The 23,623-nt window shown below is 45.4% G+C and overlaps 1 protein-coding gene across 3 annotated transcripts; it reads left to right on the top strand.

Annotated features, from left to right (window-relative positions):
• Positions 1–1,454: 1,454 nt before the first annotated feature.
• Positions 1,455–19,894, top strand: LOC137313372 (NACHT, LRR and PYD domains-containing protein 3-like). 3 transcript variants are annotated; one of them, XM_067979503.1, is made up of 11 exons: positions 1,455–1,670; positions 5,226–5,392; positions 7,449–7,546; positions 9,388–9,554; positions 9,870–10,041; positions 10,147–10,212; positions 13,823–15,596; positions 17,243–17,329; positions 17,483–17,653; positions 17,882–18,049; positions 18,221–19,894. In XM_067979503.1, exons 2-11 carry the CDS (start codon positions 5,376–5,378, stop codon positions 18,306–18,308), a joined length of 2,808 nt encoding a protein of 935 aa, XP_067835604.1. In that variant the 5' UTR covers positions 1,455–1,670; positions 5,226–5,375; the 3' UTR covers positions 18,309–19,894. The 3 variants fall into 3 exon arrangements, 2 of the variants coding, with proteins under 2 accessions (XP_067835604.1, XP_067835603.1); XM_067979502.1 differs by lacking the exon at positions 1,455–1,670 and adding an exon at positions 2,256–2,636; XR_010961034.1 differs by lacking the exons at positions 1,455–1,670; positions 17,483–17,653; positions 17,882–18,049; positions 18,221–19,894 and adding an exon at positions 2,253–2,636 and having other exon boundaries at positions 13,823–15,731; positions 17,243–17,331.
• The last annotated feature ends 3,729 nt before the right edge of the window (positions 19,895–23,623 follow it).

Raw genomic sequence — 23,623 nt, 5'->3', positions numbered from 1 at the left:
GAATGAGTGAGAGCCCCTTACTTTAATCAGTGATGGGAGGGGGAGAGGGAGAATGAGAGAGAGCCCCTTACTTTAAACAGTAATGTGGGGGGGGGGAGGGAGAATGAGAGATGGCCCCTTACTGTAATCAGTGATGGGCGGGGGAGGGGGGAGAATGAGAGAGAGCTCCTTACTGTAATCAGTGATGGGCGGGGGAGGGGGGAGAATGAGAGAGAGCTCCTTACTTTAATCGGTGATGGGCGGGGGAGGGCGAATGAGGGAGAGCCCCTTACTTTAATCAGTGATGGGCGCGGGAGGGGGAGAGGGAGAATGAGAGAGAGCCCCTTACTTTAATCAGTGATGGGCGGGGGGATGGGGGGGGAGGGAGAATGAGAGATGGCCCCTTACTGTCATCAGTGACGGGCGGGGGAGGGGGGGAGGGAGAATGAGAGAGAGCCCCTTACTTTAATCAGTGATGGGCGGGGGGATGGGGGGGGGAGGGAGAATGAGAGATGGCCCCTTACTGTCATCAGTGACGGGCGGGGGAGGGTGAGGGGGAGAGGGAGAATGAGAGAGAGCCCCTTACTTTCATCAGCGATGGGCGGCGGAGGGTGGGAGGGAGAATGAGAGAGAGCCCCTGACTTTTTTCAGCGATGGGCGGGGGAGGGGGAGAGGGAGAATGAGAGAGAGCCCCTTACTATAATGAGTTATGGGCGGGGGAGAGGGAGAATGAGAGAGAGGCCCTTCCTTTAATCAGTGATGGGCGGGGGAGAGGGAGAATGAGAGAGAGCCCATACTTTAATCATTTATGGGCGAGGGAGGGGGAGAGGGAGAATGAGTGAGAGCCCCTTACTTTAATCAGTGATGGGCGGGGGGATGGGGGAGAGGGAGAATGAGAGAGAGCGCCCCTGACTTTAATCAGCGATGGGCGGAGGACGGGGAGAGGGAGTATGAGAGAGAGCCCCTTACTTTAATCAGTGATGGGCGGGGCAGGGGGAGAGTGAGAATGAGAGAGAACCCCTTCCTTTAATCAGTGATGGGCGGGGGAGGGGGAGAAGGAGAATGAGAGAGAGCCCCTTACTTTAATCAGTGATGGGCGGGGGGATGGGGGAGCGGGAGAATGAGAGAGAGCGCCCCTTACTTTAATCAGCGATGGGCGGAGGAGGGGGAGAGGGAGTCTGAGAGAGAGCCCCTTACTTTAATCAGTGATGGGCGGGGGAGGGGGAGAGGGAGAATGAGAGAGAACCCCTTCCTTTAATCAGTGATGGGCGGGGGAGGGGGAGAGGGAGAATGAGAGAGAGCCCCTTACTTTAATCAGTGATGGGTGGGAGAGGGAGAATGAGAGATGGCCCCTTACTTTAATCAGTGATGGGTAGTGGGAGGGGGGGGAGGGAGAATGAGAGATGGCCCCTTACTTTAATCAGTGATGGGTGGGGGAGGGGTTGAGGTAGAATGAGAGAGCCCCTTACTTTAATCAGTGATGGGTGGGAGAGGGAGCATGACAGAGAGCCCCTTACTTTGAACAGTCCAACTTGTTTCCTGTTTTAATATAAAATGCTGACTGTTCAGATTTCCCACATTCCTGAGCTGCTTGCATTGACTTAAATGACATTAACTTCCAGCGAATATCCTGCAATTTTCTGCGTCTGGCCCGAGGGACTTCAAAGCTCGGTTTGTTCGTCTTAGAGCAGGTAAAGGGGAGATTTAATAGTGGAGTTTTGATCGGGTAGATCGGGAGAAACTCTTTCCACTGGCAGGAGGGTCGGTTACCAGAGGACGCAGATTGATGAGAATTGGGAAAAAAGCCAGGTTGGAGATGAGTGGAATTTTCTTTACGCAGCGAGTTGTTCTGATCTGGAACCGAATGCCTGATAGGGCTGTGGAAGCAGATTCGTGTTTAAAATCTACCCCAATGACTCTGTCTATAACTGATGCTCCGACTGTCCAGTCGCTCGCGGTGAACAAATTTGTTTAGTAACTTTCAAAATGGAATTGGTTAATCACTTGTAAAGGAGAAAGTTTGCAGGACTATTGGGAAAGTGCAGGGGGGTGGGATTAAATGGATACCACTTTCAAAGAGCCAACACGGACAGCAGGGGCCAAATGGCCTCCTTCTGTGCTGTCTGCTTCAAATCAATGGGGGGATTGTAAATCGAAGCATTTACGTCATTTGAGCTCTAAATACGAAACTTAACTCGCATCAAACCCACGTGAAACAGCTGGTAGGAAGAGTAAAGGCAACGCGAGGTTTCGGGTTCTGTCCCACATGATTTTTATATGTCAGTAACATTTAGCGGAAGAGCTGACAGCGAGGTTGATGTGCGCTGACACTTCCTGGAGGGCTCCACTCAGATTGTGTCCAGGGGAGAGCAAGGCGGGGAGATCAGCCGAATCCCCGAGTACCAGAGTCCTGACTGGGGACAGGGAGAGCAAGGCGGAGAGATCAGCCGAATCCCCGAGTACCAGAGTCCTGACTGGGGACAGTGAGAGCAAGGCGGAGAGATTAGCCGAATCTACGAGTACCAGAATCTTCACTGGGGACAAGGAGAGCAAGGCGGGGAGTTCAGCCTGATCCCCGAGTACCAAGTCCTGACTGGCGACAGGGCCCGTGCGGACCAGATCACATGTCGCTTCAGTCTTTTCAATGGACGAATTGGGTGAGTGACTGAGAATGATGAGAGTGGGGGATTATATCGAAGGAAACACATGTCTTCATTTAGTGCAGATCTCTCCTCTTTCTCTCGTCACACACACGGTTCTGGGTGGAAACCAGGTGGTGATCAGAATTAAAGATAAAACCTAATGCAGAGAATCAATCAACACCAAATACGGGTGACCCCATTATTCTCAGTTGGATGATAGGGTCGAATTGAAACCCAGAGCGACTTTAATCAAAACACAGTGGAATTGAATAAACCTTTTGGTAAACATTAAACTGAAGGGGGAACTGAGTGGGTCTCAAAATGTCTGCCTCTGAGTGACAGAAAGTAACAGCAACATGCTGAAACTTGCAGAGACAGAGACGAACGGTTTCCGTTTGTGTTAACTCACTTCCTCAACCTTTTAATCAATAAGAACAAGACGCTTTTGCACTTTGCATGTGGTCTGCCCTTGCTGTGTCTGATTGAACGTTTGATATGGACATGTGTCTTCTGGCAATTTAACTTGTTAAATACCAGTACGTGTACGATTTTAGAAGTGGTTGATGGTTAAAGGTTAGATTTCATCATCCTGCCGCTTCTCCCCCAACAGAAAATACACACAGACACTAAGTCACTCGCTAATATACAGAGGCATCCTCTGTCTCCCTCTCACACACACAAACTCACTCAGATATACAGAGCCATTTTCTCTCTCTCTCTCTCTCTCTCTGCCTCTCACATACACACTCAGTCAGTCCCACATTGATACACAGTGTGTCTCCCTCCGTCACGTATACACACACCTGCTCAGAGTCACTCAGATATACAGACACATCCTCTCTCTCTCTCTCTCTCTCTCTCTCTGTCTCTCTCACACACACACACACCCACTCAGTTGTTCACTGATGCACAATGTATCTGGCTCCATCACATAAACACACATTCAGAGTCTCACAGTTAGGCAGAGGCATCCATTGTCTCTCTCTCATACTCATACAATCCTCAGTTGCTCACTGATAAAATCTGTTTCACTCTCCCTCTCTCTCATGTACACACAAACATTAAGATTCACTCACTGAAATAGACACGAGTTCACTTCCCCTATCTCTCTCTATCAAACACACAAAGAATCACTGACTGATATACCCACGCCTCCTCCATATCTCAAATGGTACATTGCCATCTTTTGGGGTCGGTACCCGAGAGTGCCTGCCCCGCCCATTGTGTAAGGAACGGTAAACTGCCATCCTGTGGTGACACGGTGCCCTCCCCGCCCCATTGTGCCATACACGGTACACTGCCATCCTGTGGTGACAAAGTGCCCTCCCCGCCCCCTTGTTCGAGACAAGGTACAATGCCATCCTGTGGTGACAAAGTGCCCTCCCCGCCCCGTTGTATCAGACACGGTACAATGTCATCATTGGTGACACTGTGCCCTCCCTGAAGTGTGAGTCCTTCGATCATATCCATTGTGTTTGGACAGTGGCCCCAATAAATCTTTCAATTCCAATTACGCATTCAACTATTGATATTTTTGGGGATAGTGATTTGATTTATCCTAAAACTAAGAATGGGCCATATTTGTTCACACATTCTACTTCAAATCATTTCGTTACTGATCGTGATTTTATCTAATCAGAGATATTTTATTACAGGCATGAGAATGAGTTGTAATCTATCGTCCAGTTCTGTACATCAATGACCATTTATAGCAAAATAGAAACAAGTTAATTGCTGAGAGCTTCTATTTTCTCTTGTTCTCTTAAATATGGTCAAAGTTCCCACCACATTCCCACACTGAGGTGTTGTTATTACAGTTAATACCTATTTGACTGTTAAATATTGTTATTAAAATGTCTCACTTGTAGTTACAAACGTTGCTTCCCCACCCCCACGTGCCAGAACTTTGGAATTTGCAGCTAACTGGAGACACATCCAGCCTCTGAGTCAGGAACTGTCAATTCAAGACGGTTAGAAACCCGGTCCACAGTTGTTAATAGGACTTATACTCATCGCAGTGTCCAAACAGTAACACTCACAGCAGGGGAAATCTCTTCTTTCTGTGATAAATCAGTCCCATGTTATGTTATGTTTTGTAAATATTCAGTGAAGTGAACTCACTGTAATAGTCACACTTCCCAGTCACGGTGTTGGGGCAGTACAGCTGCCTTCTGTGGGTAGAACCATATCCCTGAGGATATTGTCCCATCAACTCTCCCTGTTTGTCGATGATGCTACTAAAATACACTTGGAAACTGGGGGTCTCGCCCCTGGATGGAGTTCAGCCAGAAAATATAAAGGAATGGTCACTGATTCACACATAGCAAATGTGATCCTAAAACCAGGGGCGGGACATGGAGAAGGAATTGCCTCTAACTAGGGCTGGAGAATGAAACGATCACATATTGTGGTCGGGGTGGGAAAGAGACATGGAATGTGGGAACAGAGTTCCTCAAACAGTGTGTTCATTCAATCAAATATTTGTTGTTCAATTGTTTAAGTTTCAATTACTATTATTTTAATTCAACATTAGAGGGAAAGTGCAGATTACATTCTCCTTCACACAGTCAATGTTTGTCTCATTTTCTGCCCTGCCATTATTAGATCTCCCGGTGAATGACGGAGTGATTGAGAAAAGCCCACAGCTGGAAGTAAACAGGGATTGTAGACTGAGGAACAACAGCAGGTGAATCAGCACAGGATTGTGAGAGCAGCAACCAGAGAGAACCCTTCCGATTCAAAGAGCTTCCATAGATGGACTGGGGAGAAAGGTAAGAGAAAGTCTCACTTACTCAGATAAACACTGGTCCTGTTGACGGTCCACAAAGGTTACAAGTTAAGGGGCGAAATGGTGAGAATGAGACTGGGAGAGTCTGATCACCGAGTACAATTATCCAGCATGAGGCCGTGCAATGAAATGTGAAGTGAGATCAGTTTCTATCTCAAAACACACAGTCACTGATGAATCTTGTGTGTGTTTTGGAGTGAAGGGGTTTGATCGAAGAAGTGGCTCCAGTCCGAGGCAGAGCCCAGCAGAAAAACAGTGTCTCCCCGCCCCCAGCATCAAATCGGAATGAACCCACCTTGATAGCCCTCATAATATCGATATTACGCTGTGTGTTAAGGTAGTACCAGACAGTGTTACCGAATTCAAATATATTTCAGATCCAACTATCAAAATCAATCATCTTACTGGGTTTTACTTAATGTTATTTCCCATCAGTAAATCTATTTCTGAATTTCAAAATTACAGTTGAATTAAATGATTACCATTTCGATATAATTTGGTGATAAAATGATATGTAGATCTTAAATTTTAATAAAGATTTGTAAAATTTCTTCCATTTGATTATTTTGTGTGCGGTGTCACAATAAAGACCATCCTAAAACTCACTTCTTTGACCAAAATTTTGGCCATTTTCTGTCTGATTCGGCATCTGTGAAGCGCCTTGGGATGTTTTTTCGATGTTAAAGGCTCTGTGGTGATGCAAGTTGTTGCTGTTGTGTGTTTATTATACTAGTGTCAGTGTGAGTGAAACAGCAGGAATTGAATTTTACAAAGTCTCAAACTTGGTTATAAATTAATGCCGGAGAATAACTTCAAATATAGTTTGGAGAAATTACTGATCCGAGATTTAATCATTTTTACATTTCCACAGTGGGGAAAGGAAATGACACTGGGACTGATAGTTTGATTGGGAGCACATTCGTGAGACACACATACAACTGCCAGTCACAAACGTGATTATATAAAAACAGTCAAATCCACCACTTGAACATTGAGACTGTAAAACCCAGAACGACATTCTCTAAATAAATATTGTGCATCACCTGAATGTTTAAAGTTACACGATTCATAACATTATACATTAGTGTTAATATTAGAACAGTGGTAAATCTCCTCACCTCCAACAGTGCTTATTAGTGTTAATATTAGAACAGTGGTAAATCTCCTGACTTCCTACAGTGCTCATTAGTGTTAATATTAGAACAGTGGTAAATCTCCTCACCTCCTACAGTGCTTATTAGTGTTAATGTTAGAACAGTGGTAAATCTCCTCACTTCCTACAGTTTTCATTAGTGTTAATATTAGAACAGTGGTAAATCTCCTCACCTCCGACAGTGCTCATTCGTGTTAATATTAGAACAGTGGTAAATCTCCTCACCTCCTACAGTGATTGTCAGGTGCTGACACCATGGGGATGTGGTAAATATATTCCAGTAGAAACACCAACCAGGACACCTCTCCATGAACACACGGACACTTTCACTGCCCAAAGGCACCAGAGGAATCCCACCCAGCTATATATTGTGTATGAGGATAGATATCATATTCATAAAGTATCTGAATTTAATGACGAAACTCAACAAATCAAAAATATTCAACACAATTTGTGAATAAAAATAACACAATTGCCTCAGACTGTGTTAAACCGAGTGAAGGGTCATTTAATCCATCAATGATCACCCCGCTCCAGATTTCCCTCCAGAATATTCACTGCCTCAGGAATAAGGCTGGTTCTGGCCTGTACTGTGTGAGTAAATCTTACCAAGGGACGCTCCCAGTTCAGAGTCTCTGCCGATGGGTTCCCGTCTGGAACTGGGTTGTGGAGATCAGCGGGACTCACTGGACTTCACTGGGCAGCTGTCCATGTCACACCTGATGTGGAGCGTTGATCATAACACTCGGGAAATGCTCGATCCCAGAGCGAACAGCTGTTGTGCTGATGGGGGAGGAGAGACTTGGAATCATGTTTAACAAGGCAATGCTCTCCTGCTTATTTTAATATTTCCGTCTAACCCTCCTATTTATATTATATTTATTAGAGGGGATCAGAATCTGGGAACGTCTGTCACCACCATGGCTGAAGGTTCAAACAGGGGAGAAGATCCAACATCTTCAACAAAAATGAGAATGTACACAGGTACGTTCAGAAAATTCTTCACAATACAATTTCCGTCCTGACAAAGGGTCCAGATCAGGAACAAGAACCTGCAGTTCACACAGGAAGATGTAACAGTACAGATACCGTGTAGATAGAGGGAAGTGAGTGACCATCTAGAGGCATAGTGCAGTCACAGGTGTAGGGATCTCCTGAGTACTGGAACTGTCCAATTGATACCTGATGGTGGGGACTGTAAGGTGGACAGAGACAGTGACTCAGAGGATGGTCTTCCTGAGTAACAGTGTGAGGCCAGGGAGCAGGGGGACACCCCGAGTGGGGCGGGGGTGAGAGGCAGGTGGGACACAGGAATAGGTGAGTGATAGTGATGGGATATTCCATAGTCAGGGAATAGACAGGCTCTTCTGCAGCCCTGAGCAGGTCCCGATCTGAACCGATCAAGAACAATGGTTTTACAGACTGGGTGAATGGAGCAGGAGGGAAGGGTTCACGGTCTTGGCGAATAGAGTGAGTTTAGGGAGAAGGGAAGGGACGGACACGATATGAACCGACCACCATTGGTTTTACAGACTGGGTGAATGGAGCAGGAGGGAAGGGTTCACGGTCTCGGGGCACGAGGGTGAGTTCAGGGAGAAGGGAAGGGACGGTCACGGTCTGAATCGAACAACAATGGCTTTACAGACTGGGTGAATGGAGCAGTGGGAGGGTTTCAGCTGATATGACTGGAGGGTGGGAAATATCCGGGTCTGAGATGAGAGAACGGAATTCATAAAACTGTTGGAGCAGGAGCAGAAGATTTATGAAATAATGAAAAGTTATTGGCAGGTAAAAAGGAAGGTGGTTTTGAAGTATTGAGAGATAAATTCACTTGGTATTAAAAAAAACAATAAACGGAAACGGGTCAACATTCCAAAAAATCGGAGTTATGGTTGAGTTTTATCTCTAAATATACAAATCACTCCAAACACATTTGGAAAATCAGAATCATCAGAGATGTGATCTAGTATCTGTAAGACAGGGCCTGATTTTTCACAGGACTCAGAGCAAAACGTTCTTGGTTATCACATTTTGAGGAGAAAGAAAAATACCTCTGGTCGCCAGTATTAATAAAGCTTCTATGACAGAGCTAGAACAATAACAACTTACATTTATATAGCGCCTTTAATATAGTAAATCTACCCAAGGGGCCTCACAGGAGCGATTATCAAACAAAATTTGACACAGAGTCAAATAAGGAGATGTTCGAACTGGTGACGGAAAGCTTGGTCAAAGAGGTAGGTTTCAAGGATATTCCAAAAGGAGAACAGAGAGGTAAAGAGAAGGATTTGGATCTGAGAAACATCGCCGAGGTGGATAAATCACTGGCCCAGAGATAACACACCCGAGGCTGTTAAAGGAAGTCAAAGAGGCGATAGGAGGGATTCTGACCCCAATTTCTCAATCCTCGCTTGTTATCAAAAATATCCAGGTGGACTGAAGGAGCCCAAGTAATGTCTCTGCTAAAATAGGGAGAGAGGGTCAACGGGTAACTGGAGACCAATTAGTCTCCGTCAGTAGTGGGCAAACTCCTAGAATCTGTAATTCCAGATCGAATTCGTGAACGTTTCGAGATGCAGGGGATGATCAGGGGAGGCTGGAAATGATTCGCTGCAGACAAGCTGTATTTGACAAATCTGATGCAGCTTTGTTGAGAGGTGACTATATAGGTCGATGGAATGTATCACATGCGGTGTCTCTGGGTTTTCAGAAGGTGTTTGATAATGTGGCTCACAGGAGGCTTTAGCCGTTTGTTATAAGAGGAAATGTAACCGCCCGGATAGAAAGTCGATAATGTGTTTAGTTTTCTACATTTTTGCTCACAGATCCGAACACTGCAATCACTGAGTTCCTGACAAAGTGCGACGACTATCACCTGTTCCAGTTGACGAAATTCTACCGGGACAGACTGGAACAGGCGATTGAAGAAGTGGTGGACGGAGTCAGCTCGTTGTTAACATACGAGTGGAATTTCAGTGGACAGGAACATCGGGTAAGTGGGCTGGAAACAGAATGAGTTTGGATTATTTAAACATCAGGGAACTAACAGGATATGAGATCTTAGAATCAAACAATGTTACAGAACAGAAACAGGCCAAATAGGAAATAAATGGATCAAACTGAAAATACAGTAAATCTGAAACAATGATACGATGAGAGGAAAATACCCAGTGGATCGGTCAGTGCTTGCACAAAGGATAGAGGAACGCTTCGGGTATAACTTTTCTGTGGACTGAAAAAAAAAGGAAACAGTTTCAGTGGGACTGGGAAAAGGAGAGACCAATATATTAATTATTGTTCTTTACAGAAAGTCGTTGATCTCGTGGAGAAGGGAAACAGGGCGGACAGTTCCAAACTTCTCCTAAATCTGGTGATGGAGAAAGGCTCTCGGGCCCGAAGGGTGAATTGGGAATCCTTTGTGAAAATGCACCATGCGGTACCAAAGTTGGACAAAATACTGAAAGAGATGCAGGAACTTGGTACGGTAAAATCACACACTGAATTCAATTTCAGATTGAAAAACTGCAGAATTTACTTTAATATTACACAGATCAGATTTCACGAAAGCTCATTGATTTAAACAGGTCCTGATCCATTTGATTATATGAACATCGGACGAGGTTTATCTGAAATACCCAGTCACCTGAAAGGTAAGTGATGAAATGGAGATTTCAAACCGTTTATTTCACTTCTGAAAATCAGAATGTTTGACTGTAGACTTTTGTTTAGAGATTGTCAGAATCTGGGAATCAGAAATTCATAGGGTGGAGGGAACAGAAATGAAACCTCGTTAGGAATATGCGGAGGTTGCATTATTTCACTTAATCCAGCTGATGATCGCCAGCACTTGTTAAATCCCCACACACCTGGCAGGATCCTGATACACTGTGAATACCCATACACACCTGGCATGATCCTGATACACTGTGAATCCCCATGCACACCTGGTGGGATCCTGATACACCGTGAATCCCCACACACAACTCCTATGAGGCACATAGAAGCTCTGGGCTCAGAATTAATGAGCAGTGCCTTAAGCCAGACTTTAAGGTTGACCGACTACTCTAGAAATCTGGCCCACCATCAACGGTAGGGAAAGAGGTGGAGAAATGCAAAATATTAAAATATTTTCATTACACAGCACAGAATGAGACGTCGGTGTTCGATCTGATCTGAGAAGATGTTCAGATGTTAACACAATAGATCATTAATCCGTGGAGTAATGTGAGGGAAAGACAATATTCAGGATAATTCGGAAGTTCTGGGCTGGCTTCCTAATGGCAGTGAAAGAGTGAACTTATTCCACTCAAAGAATAGTCCTTTAACTCAGGGTCTTTTTAGACCCAATGGAATGACTGATGGCAGTGAAAAAGAGAACTTATTCCACTCAAAGAATAGTCATTTAACTCAGGGTCTCTTTGGACCCAATGGAATGACTGATGGCAGTGAAAGAGAGAACTTATTCCACTCAAAGAATCGTCATTTAACTCAGGGTCTTTTTAGACCCAATGGAATGACTGATGGAAACAGATTTGTAATTTCCCAATCCTGCATTGTAGGAAATTCAGACCAAAATGAAACAACAGAGTATAATTATTGGGAGAACAGTTGATATGAACTGTGAATGTTTTCTGCTCTAACATTACACTGAGTGATGTGGGCAGTAGTTCTAATTCTAATTCTATGAAAGGACTGTTATAAAAACACATTAAATATAGGTGCAAAGCTGCTGAAATATTGTTCACAATTTCTGAAACACAATATAACGGGAGAATGATTAGAGACAGGAAAAGGTCATTTGGCCCAAATAAGCCTGCCTCTTTTAGAGAGATGGCCCCACCTACTCCTCCTCTCAGTGTATCCACAGAAACACGTTCAATTGTCTTTTAACCCCACTTACACTGCCCCTTCAGTGTGTTTCCCTGGTAACTGTGTCCCCCGCTCTCTGAGAAAATTACCCTGATTTCTCTTCTTATTTCTGACTTTAAATTTTCTCCGTCTCTAATTATTTTCGTGAGTGTGATCCTTTTTCCTGCATTAAAGTTGTGAATTACGTTGAAATGATTCAATACCGAAGTCTCTTACACAAACAAGATACATCAAACCATCTCACCATTCCCTCAACCTAAACTCCTAATACCTTAAATTGTCTTTTTTAATCCCCCCTGTACCTTCAGAATGTCAGTAATATTTACCTGTGATCAGGTGACTAAAGAAGTATAGGTTTGATAAAATAACATTGAAACTTCTGTTCATTCACAGTTTGTCCCTCTCCCAGTGCTCACAATATCCCAGATAACCTGCCAGAGGTCTGATACAATAACAGTGGAACTTCGGTCCATTCACAGTCTGTCCCTCTCCCAGTGCCCAAAATATCCCAGATAACCTGCCCGAGGTCTGATACAATAACAGTGAAACTTCTGTCCATTCACAGTCTGTCTCTCTCCCAGTGCCCACAATACCCAGATAACCTGCCGGAGGTCTGATACAATAACAGTGAAACTTCGGTCCATTCACAATCTGTCCATCTCCCAGTGCCCACAATACCCCAGATAACCTGCCCACGGTCTGATACATTAGAATCATAACTTTTTTACAGCACAGAAGAAGTCCGTTCAGCCCATCGAGCCCCTGCCGGCTCTTTGCAAGAGCTACCCAGTTCGCCACATTCCCCTGCTATTTCCCCGTAGCCCTGCAAAACTTTTCCTTCAAGTATTTATCGAATTCCTTTTCGAAAACCACGATTGAATCTGCTTCCACAAACCCTTTCAGAGAGAGCAGTCCAGACCATAACTACTCGCTATTTAAAAAAAGTTTATTCTCCTGTCGCCATTGGTTCTTTTGCCAATCACTTTCAATCTGTGTCCTGTGGTTCTCGACCGTCCGATCAATGTGAACAGTTTCTCCTTATTTACTTGACCTAAACCCTTCATGGATTTGAAAACTTCTATCAAATCTCCTCTCAATCTTCTCTGCTCCAAGAGGAACAACCCCGGCTTCTCCAGTCTAATCACATAACTGAAGTTCCTCATCCCTGGAGCGATTCGAATAAATCTTTTCTGCATCATCTCTAAGGCCTTCACATCCTTCCGAAAGTGCGGTGTCCAGAATTGGACACAATACTCCAGTTGTGGCCAAACCAGGGAATTATAAAGCTTCATCATCACTTCCTTGTTTTTGTAGTCGATGCATCTATTTTTCAAGCCAAGTATCCCGTATGCTTTTTAAACTGCTTTCTCAACTTGTCCTGTCACCTTCAAAAATTTGTGAACATACACCCCCAGGTCTCTCTGTTCCTACACCCCCTTTAGAATTATACCATTTAGTTTATATTGCCTCTCCTCATTCTTCCTGCCAAAATGTTTCACTTCGCACTTCTCTGCGTTAAATTGTATCTGCATATGTCCGCCCATTCCACCAGCCTGTCTATGTCCTATTGAAGTCTATCACTATCCTCCTCACTGTTTACTGCACTTTCACGTTTTGCGTCACCCAGATCCAAGTCATTAATATATAGCAAAACAAGCAGTGGTCCTAGTACCGACTCTTGGGGAACACCACTGTATACCTTCCTCCAGTCCAAAAAACAACCGTTCACCACGACTCTCTGTTTCCTGTCACTGAGCCAATTTCGTATCCATGCCGCCACTGCCCCTTTTATTCCATGGCTTTCAAATTTGCTAATAAGCCTATTTTGCGACACTTTATAAAACGCCTTTTGAAAGTCCATATCAACATCAATCGTATTGCACTCCTCAACGCTATCTGTCACCTCATTTAAAAACTCAATCAAGATAGTTAAACACGATTTGCCTTTAACAAATCGGTGCTGGCTTTACTTAACTAATCCACACTTGATAAAGTGAATATTAATTTTGTCCCGGATTATCATTTCTAAAAGCTTCCCCACAACTGAGGTTAAACAATAGATTTCTGCCCATTTCAGTCTATTCAGTACACACAGTATCCCAGATAACCTGCCCTAGACCTGATACAATAACAGTGGAACTTCTGTCAATTCAGAGTCTCTCCCTCTCCCACGACACACAATATCGCAGATAACATGCACGAGGTCTGATACAATAACGGTGGGACTTCTGTCCATTCACAGCCTGTCTCTCTCCCAGTGCCCACAATAATCAAGATAACTTGCCCAAGGTCTGACGAAATAACACTGACGAGTAAAGTGATAATGAGAAGTTGTTACTTTTTTCAAAATAACTAACATTGAGAACCACTTTCTGTCTGTTCTCATTGAAGATATTCAACAGAAGCACAAGGAAACACTCCGGGTCCAAACTGAAACATTGAGAGTGAACACGATCCTAATAAAGGAAAAGGTTAAGATTTTCCAGCTGGTCACTCTGTACACTGAGCTAACGGTTATTTCTACTGTTCGAGATCGGACACTTGTAGAACATGAACTGCTGGCAAGAGGCCGAGACCATGAAGAGTGGAGAAAGAAACATCTCCGGAGAGAACTGGAAAAAATCCGAACTGATCAACTGTTCCAGAACTGTTTTTCCCAGAGAGGCAGTTTGTTCCAGAAAATGAAGAGTTTCTTCCAGCGATCCAGTTCTGGGAGTTCTGCAGCAGTGAGCGGAGTCGCGGGGATTGGAAAAACAACAATGGTACAAAAGATTGTTTATGACTGGGCCACTGGGAAAATATACCCACACTTTCAATTTGTTTTCAGTTTTAAATTCCGGCATTTGAACGCGATTAACTGTAGAATAAACCTGAGGAATCTGATACTGGATCTGTATCCTTACTTTGGGAATATTTTGGGAGAGCTCTGGAAGAACCCAGAGGGATTACTGTTTATATTCGATGGTTTAGATGAATTCAAGGACAGTATCGATTTTGCTGACAATCGGAGAAATACAGAACCTCAGTACATGTGCACAGATCCTGAAGACTGGTGTGAAGTGTCTGACATTGTGTACAGTTTAATACAGCACAAGCTGCTCCCTGGATGTTCAGTGCTAGTGACCAGCCGCCCCACTGCATTACATTTATTGGAAAAGGCTGAGATCAGAGTCTGGGCTGAAATCCTGGGATTTGTTGGTGAAGAACGGAAGGAATATTTCAACAAGTTGTTTGAAGATCAGGCGGTGGCAGCAGCTGTTTTCAAACATGTGGAGGAGAACGAGATCCTGTACACCATGTGTTACAACCCTTCCTACTGCTGGATCCTCGGTCTGTCACTGGGTCCCTTCTTCACACAAAGAGACAGGAAACAGCAGCGAGTTCCCAAGACCATCACCCAACTATATTCCTTTTATATTTACAACATTCTGAAAAATCATGGCCGAGAGATTGAATCTCCCCGTGATGTGTTACTGAAGATCGGTGAGATGGCCTTCACTGGAGTCTCCGACAAGAAGATTGTGTTTAGAAATGGAGATTTGATCAAGTACAATCTGCAACCTTCCCAGTTCCTGTCTGGGTTCATGATGGAACTTTTGGAGAGAGATGATTCTGCCCAGAGTGTGGTTTACACATTCCCGCACCTCACCATCCAAGAGTTTGTAGCCGCACTCGCACAATTCCTGACTCCAGATCCAGGGGACATCCGGAAACTCCTCCGTGAAGCCCACAGCAAGGAAGATGGGCGATTTGAGATATTTCTCCGTTTTGTTGTTGGTCTCTCCTCCTCACAGTCAGCTCGGCCACTGGAGGAGTTTCTGGGTCCATTTCTTCATCAAACAATCTGTAGAGTGATTGACTGGGTGAAGGAGAAGGTTGAAGGACAGATTGGAAAGACAGCGAGTCAAACTGGGAAAAGGGACCTCCTGAACACTTTCCACTACCTGTTTGAGTCTCAGAATAAAACACTGGCTCGGGTCACAGTGGGATCTGTGGAAATACTTATATTTAGTGAATTGCGACTGACCCCGATTGACTGTGCGGTCCTGTCTCATGTCATTGGAATCTGTCACACAATAAAAGAACTCAATCTGGAGGAGTGCTCCATTCTTTGTGAAGGACTCCAGCGGCTGGGACCCGTACTACACAAATGCCAGGTGTTGAGGTGACTGTTCATTTGTCTCTAACTGTTGGGCCAATTGTAGAACAGTCACTGATTGTATTGTTGCTCCGTAATGAAGGGCAACACACAGTCCAGTTAAACCAGAGAGAAGCAGATTCAACACAAATATGAAAAATGGTAAGAGGATCGGTTAGTAATTCCCTAAGGACTGGAGATCCTAAAATTAATCCTTGTGAACAAGTCGGGATTTTACAGTCTTTATCGGATCAGTAAATACAGGTCACTGAAAGAGTCTGATAATTTAATTGCAATAAATGATAGTTATAGTTGTTCTTCTCACTGCCTGAGATACGTCCATTGAAGAGGCTCTTCTCATTGTTACTTGCACGTAGACCGACACTAACTGCAGCAGTCTGTGTGTTGGAGCATCCCACCCTCTTACCGAGGTGTGGGGACAAGTAACAGTCACGGGACTGTCAACGTGTGTGGGAGAGGGAAGCAGAAACACCAAACATTCAGTAACAAAGAGCAAAACACAGCTTTCGGGCAGTCAACCGCCAGTGGGCGAGCTGAGCTTTCCCCGCAGGACGTCGGTCCGTTATCTTAACTCCTCAATGACACAGCCCTTCACACTCTCCAATACATCCATCATCTCTTCACCCAGCTGGCAGCACTCGTGCCTCTGAGTCAGAAGGTCGTGGATTGAGGCCCCTCGCTCACGAATCCAGGCCGACTTTTCAGTGGGATTTGGGAACTGAAATCTGCCAGTAAAAAGATTGAAATATAATGGGTTTTGGGGTATTAACCCAGGAGGACAGCGGAAGGGCCCCACACACAGCGGGAGACTCCTGGGTTAACCAGGGGCAGTGAACCCGGGAATTTCCCATAATCTGTCCCATATGTGTGAGGTCCCGCTCGGGGAGGGAACTTCAGAAAATCCACAAAAAACTTTCAGGCCCGTTACTCATGAAATAACTGTGGAGCCAGTTTAATGGAAATAAAGTGAGAGACTCCCCTCCCCTATAAACTAGGAGTAAAGGGACATTTAAAACTTGTAACCGGACAGAATAAACTGTCCTTGTTACATAAAATCTGGGCCACGGATTTTACAGCAATAGTTAGCGCCGTTCCACATTATAACTCACCCCCAGATATTATACTGATTAATATAATACTGCATAAGTACAGGTAATCACCGCTTTATCATTTAATTCGGGGAAAATCATCGCCTTACGATAAAATATTGGATTCATGAAGCAGCAGAAATGAGACAAGTTTCCCCAAACTTGACAGGGCCGGTCACTGACCTCCAGGAGGGGTATTCTGATCATCAGGGGGCAGATTATGGGAAATTCCCGGGTTTACTGCCACTGGTTAACCCAGGAGCCTCCCGCTGTGTGTGAGGCCCGATCTTTGGCCGGTGTGTGTCTGTACTCCTGGGTAATAACCCAAAACCTGTTGGATTTAAAGGCTTCACACAGAGCGCACTTTATTTAATTAATACTTTTACTGACAATCCCTGAATATATGAGGCGATGGACAGAGTGAGATTCATTGTCGGTGACAGGGAAATCTGGTTGTTAATTTCCTGAAGATTTTTCAGTGTTTCCTGTAACATCAGAGAGAAATTGTGTTAGATCGGGGATTGGATTCAATTTGTTTCTCACTCTCTGTCTGTTTGTGTTTAGACTGGGGAGCAATAATCTGGAAGATTCAGGAGTGAAACTACTGTCTGCGGCTCTGAGGAACCCGGACTGCAAAATACAGGAAACGTGGTAAGTATCAGACAGTGTGAGATTATGTTTATAATAACTGGATGTCTAACACTGTATATTAATGTCAGTATGAGTAATAATAATACAAATAAATACTGGGAATGTAATCCGATTCCTGTTATCTCTGATCCTCTCTCTCTCTCTGATCTCCAGGTTAAAGGATAACGATCTCACAGATTCTTGTACCGAGGATCTCTCCTCCGCTCTCAGAACAAACCGGTCACTGACGGTTCTGCACCTGAGTTACAATAAACTGGGAGATTCAGGAGTGAAACGACTCTCTGCGGCTCTGAGGAACCCGGACTGTAAAATACAGAAACTGGGGTAAGTATCAGACTATGTGAGATTGTGTTTATAATAACTGGATGTCTAATACTGAACATTATTATTAGTATCAGTAATACTGTTGTTACTGATAATAATGTACAGTGTTTATTATCAGTAATCGTGTTATTAATAAACACTGTACATTATTAGTATCAGTAATAGTGTTATTAAAAAACAACGGGGATTTACCCTGATTCCTGTTATTTCTCTCTCTCTGATCCCCAGTCTGGATGGTGTCGGTCTCACAGATTTCTGTACCGAGGATCTCGTCTCCGCTCTCAGTGCAAACCGGTCACTGACGGGTCTGAACCTGGAATCAAACTCCTTCACAGACCGATCTGTCCCCGCTCTCCGCTCTCTCATACTGACCTGTAGGCGTCTGGAGTGGATCTGGTGAGTGTTTGTGTTACGTTTAATGTAATAAATAAAATATCAATGGGATTCAGTCCCTTTTATGTGTAATATTCGTCTGTAATTATTATTGAAATATTTACCCCAGTCTCCCTATTATTTCCACTGTTGTTCAATCTGTTTATTTCCTGTTTAATCTTTCATCTGTTTCAGGCTGGGGGCGAATCAGTTCAGTTTAAACGGAAAGAAGCACCTGAAGTCACTGCAGGAATCCAGACCCGGACTGCGTGTGGGAGTGTGAACATTTCAATTTATAACCATTACCGGTCTGCATGGTCACCAATGAGGCGCTGGTTCAAAGTGCAGACAGGAAAGGCCCAGGGTGGGGCTAAGTCTGGGCTGCAGTGGGACACTGGGTCAATGTGAAGAGAGAAAGGGCCCAGGGTGGGGCTCAGTCTGGGCTGAAGTGGGACACTGGTTCAATGTACAGACAGGTAGGGCCCAGGGTGGGGCTCAGTCTGGGCTGCAGTGGGAGACTGGGTCAATGTACAGACAGGAAGGGCCCAGGGTGCGGCTCAGTCAGGGCTGCAGTGGGACACTGGGTCAATGTACAGACAGGAAAGGCCCAGGGTGGGGCTCAGTCTGGGCTGCAGTGGGACACTGGGTCAATGTACAGACAGGAAGGGCCCAGGGTGGGGCTCAGTCTGGGCTGCAGTGGGAGACTGGGTCAATGTACAGACAGGAAGGGTCCAGGGTGGGGCTCAGTCTGGGCTGCAGTGGGACACTGGGTCAATGTACAGACAGGAAGGGCCCAGGGTGGGGCTCAGTCTGGGCTGCAGTGAGACACTGGGTCAATGTACAGACAGGAAGGGCCCAGGGTGGGTCAGAGTCTGGGCTGCAGTGGGACACTGGGTCAATGTACAGACAGGAAGGGCCCAGGTTGGGGCCAGTCTGGGCAGCAGCATGACACTGGGTCAATGTACAGACATGAGGGGTCCAGGGTGGGGTCAGCCTGGGCTGCAGTGGGATCCTGGGTCAATGTACCGACAGGAAGGGCCCAGGGTGGGGCTCAGTCTGGGCGGTAGTGGGACACTGGGTCAGTGTACAGAGAGGATGGGCCCAGGGTGGGGCTCAGTCTGGGCTGCAGTCAGACAGTGGGTCAATGTACAGAGCGGAAGGGCACAGGTTGGGGCCAGTCTGGGCAGCAGCATGACACTGGGTCAATGTACAGACATGAGGGGTCCAGGGTGGGGTCAGCCTGGGCTGCAGTGGGATCCTGGGTCAATGTACCGACAGGAAGGGCCCAGGGTGGGGGTCAGTCTGGGCTGCAGTGGGACACTGGGTCAATGTACAGACGGGCAGGGCCCAGGGTGGGTCTCAGTCTGGGCTGCAGTGGGACACTGTGTCAATGTACAGACAGGACGGGCCCAGGTTGGGACCAGTCTGGTCTGCATTTGGACACTGGGTCAATGTTCAAACAGGAAATATCCAGGGTAACTATTGTCCCTATGAACATTGGGTGTCCCTCCCAGTGAGGAGTCGGACTCTGTAATAATGACCCTACAACCCCCAAAATCTCTGCCCTTCTCCAATTCTGGCCTCTTGCACATCCCCAACTGCCATTGCTCCACCATTGGCGGCCTTGCCTTGAGCTGCTTTCGCCCTAATCTCTGGAATTCCCTCCCTAAATCCCGCTGCCTCTCTCCCCCTTTAAATGCTTCTTCTTTGCCCAAGCTTTTGGTCATCTGTCCTAATACCTCCTTGTGTGGATCAGTGTCACATGAATCGCTCCTGTGAAGTGCCCTGTGACGTTTTACTACTATAAAGGTGCAATATAAATGTAAGTTGTCTGTGTGCTGTGTTAATAAAACTCCACCGCTTACTTCAGCTCAGGCCTGGTCTGGTTATATTTTTTTAACGGTGTTCGTGTTTTAAAATATTGAATATCGGATCCTTGAAATTACATCTCTCCTCCTCCAAGCGGCATCGCAGACGTGACTGTTTGATCGCGTGAGTCGTGCGTGTGGTGGCGGGTAGAGCGGGGCGGGAGGTCTTACTCGGGAGGCTGGATATTCAGTTTACACCGACTGTGAGCAAAAGAGTTCAGCTGGGTCCCCACAAAATGGCCTCCCGACATGCAACGCAAAATGGCCGCCATGCACCTGCCTCAAAATAGCCGACGTGAACCCGCCGCAAGATCACAGAATGATCTATCACGAAAGGAAGCCATTCGGCCCATCGTGCCGGTGTCGACTCTTTAAAAAGCTAACCAGACAGTCCCATTACCCTGATATTTCCCCGTGTCTAACACATTTTTCCTTTTCTAGTAATTATCTAATTCCCTTTTGAAAGTTACTATTGAATCTGCTTCCACCTCCCTTTCAGGCAGTGAATTGCAGATCATTACAACTCGCTGCATAATAAAAATAATCCTTCCTCATGTCACCTCTGGCTCTTTTGACAATTATTCTGAATCTGTGCCCTCTGGTAACCGACCCCCTGTCAATGGAAACAGATTCTCCTCATTTACTCAATCAAAACACCTCAATTGGCCGCTTTGTCCCCTCAAAGTTGTCCCATCTCCCCGAAACACAAGCATCATTTTGAAATTATCGCAAACCCTCGTAGCCCGAACAGGAGTTCATGTTTCCGACGTTAATCTCCTCTCGGCCCCTGTTTGTCTCACACTGGATTAACGTGTTTGGATAACACTGCAGGTCGGGCTACTTTAAGCCCCAGGCTTTAACCTGGTTAAATCACAACGATTACAATCGAACAGGAACATGTTAAACCGAGGCCCCAAAACCAGGGCCCAGAGAGGAAATTAAATCCCAGGCAATAAACAGACCGAACTCCCGTGGGCCCTGTTTGGTTGCAGCCTGTGGAGGAGGCCTTGATCGGTCCCCTCTGGAGGAGGCCTCCGTCGGTATCCCTCTGGAGGAGGCCTCTGTCAGCCCCCTGTTGGGGAGGAGTCCATGGACGTTCCCCTCTCGGGGGTGGGGCGCAATGGGCCCCCCAGAAGGATCCCAGAGTGCAATCTTTATGTTTAGACCACCAATACAACTGCTACTAGTACAAGAACAATTTTTATTTATCATATATTTTTAATATATTTTTGTGTATTCATACACGGCCAGCATGGCGGCATGTTGGACAAGATCGCGGAAAGTACGGCGGCCATTTTGGATAAAATCTCGGTAAATACGATGGCCATCTTGGACAAAATGGTGGCAATACGGCGGCCATTTTGGACAAATGTCGGGAGGACAGCAGCCATCTTGGACATAATGGTGGGAAGTACCGCACAGACTGTTCCCAGTGATACCACAGTGATAGCAGAATGTCCTGGTGGCCTCACAGTGACCCCAGAATGATCCTAGATTGCAACCAGGGACCCCAGAGTGCACCCAGTCACCTCAGAGTGATCGCAGAATGGCAATCCTTACAGTTAGACCAACACAACAGCAACTACTACTACAAGAACAACAACTCGTATTGAGAAAGATATACTATATATGTTTATTTGCACACGGGCAGCATGGTGGCATTTTGGACAAAATGGCTGCAAGTACGGCGGCCATCTTGGACAAAACGTCGGCAAGTACCGCGCAGAGAGTCCCCAGTGATCCCAGAGAGATCCCAATTGGCAGTCCTTATATTTAGACCACCAGAACAACTGCTACAACAACAACAAAAACAACAATATGTATTTATAATACATATAATGTATATATGATATGTGTATTTATACAAGGGCCAGAATGATCGCCAAGACGACGGCCACCTTGGACAAAACGTCGGCAAGTACCGCGCAGAGTGTCCCCAGTGATCCCACCGTGACCGCACAATGAACTCGGAATGCCCCCAGTCACCGCAGAGAGATCCCAATTGGCAGTCCTTATATTTAGACCACCAGAACAACAACAACAACAACAACAACAACAACATGTATATAAGTACGGCGACCATCTTGGCCAAATTCGGGGTAAGTACGGCCGTCATCGTGGACGAAATGGCAGCAAGTACGACCGCCGTCTTCGATAAAATAGCGGGAAATACCGCGGCCATCTTGGACAACATGGCGGCAAGTGCAGCAGTCTTCTTGAACAAAATTGCGGCAAATACGCAGCCATCCTGCACAAACTGGTGGAAAGTACCGCGCAGAGTGTCCCCAGTGACCTCAGAATGTCCCAATGAACACAGTGACGCCTCAATGCACCCAGTCACTCCTGAGTGATCATAGAGTGCACCCTGGGATCCCAGATTGCACCTTGATCCGACAGTGCACCCACTCACACCAGAGTTTTCCACAGTATTTACACACGGCCAGCATGGCGGCAAGTACAGCAGCCATTTTGGACAAGAAAGCGTCAAAATCAGCTGTATGTCTAAGCTTGAGAAAACAGCTACTCTGTTAGGTGAGGCTTCACTCCCAATGTCTCAGTGTTTCTGCTTGTCCTGATATCAATGTAACATTTGAAGGGCTGTAGGTAATGAACAGTGAAGCCCCTTCAGATGATCTCAGCCCAGTAAGAGAACAAACAGAATAGTAGCAGTAAGACAACAGTTTTGCTCTAAAGCCCAACCAGATCCTGATTGGAAAAGAATATAATAAATAATTCACAAATACTATACGAAACTGTGACCGAACTTTAGAACATCCTGGTTCTTTGTTGTCTTTTTATCACATACTATGGAAACTGTCGACTTGATTAACTTTCTCAGAGATTCCAAAAAGACTCACCAGTTTGAAAAAGACAGGCTGAAAAATGGCTTCAAAACAGTGACTGGGAGACAGTGATTTTAAGCAATGGTCTGTTTAATTCAAAAGAAGCTGCCAATCAAAACTGTACGAGAAGAAAGGACCCTGGAGGATTGTATCTGAATCAAATGTTTGATTTTGTGAGGTGCAGCCTGCTTTTAAGAGGTGCAGGCTGCCTTCAAGAGGTGCTCACCACTCACGCAATATAGGGGGCCCCCTGCTGGTGAGAAGCCGCTCAACAGCGCAGCCAGGCCTGACTGCTCGCAGGAATCAGATAAATCACCAGGCAGCACCAATCTCACGGACTGTCTGCATCTCACCAACTGGGTGCAGGTTAATCACACGGGGGTTAATCGACCCCCGCGCCTGGATTGGGGGGTTGTCGAATTTAATCCCGTACATATCTTCATATATATATTACATAGAATATAGCACGGTGCAGAAACAGGCCATTCAGCCCATCTAGGTAAAGAAGTTCCCGTGAATTCCTTATTTGTTAGCAACAAATTCTTCAATATGTAGTATAATATAACATATAATATAATTTTCTAGTTACATATATGTTATTTTGAATGTACAGTGCAGCACAGTATAGCACAGAGGCCATTCGGCCGCCTGCTATTTCTATTTTGAAACAAAATCTTCTTGTATATATAATATTTTTATCTTTGGATATATATATATATATATATATATATATATATACATATATATATACATATATATATATTGCATAGAATACAGCACGGCACAGAAAGCGGCCATTCGGTCCATCTGGGCGATGAAGTCTCTCCGGGATTCCCAATTTTACTTCAACAACAACAACATGATATTTATTTGTATACTACATTGAA

This window comes from Heptranchias perlo, unplaced genomic scaffold, assembly GCF_035084215.1.
Source record: "Heptranchias perlo isolate sHepPer1 unplaced genomic scaffold, sHepPer1.hap1 HAP1_SCAFFOLD_47, whole genome shotgun sequence".
NCBI lineage: Eukaryota > Metazoa > Chordata > Chondrichthyes > Hexanchiformes > Hexanchidae > Heptranchias > Heptranchias perlo.
The sequence above is the reverse complement of the archived record's forward strand: the minus strand, read 5'-3'. Positions and strand labels throughout refer to the sequence as shown.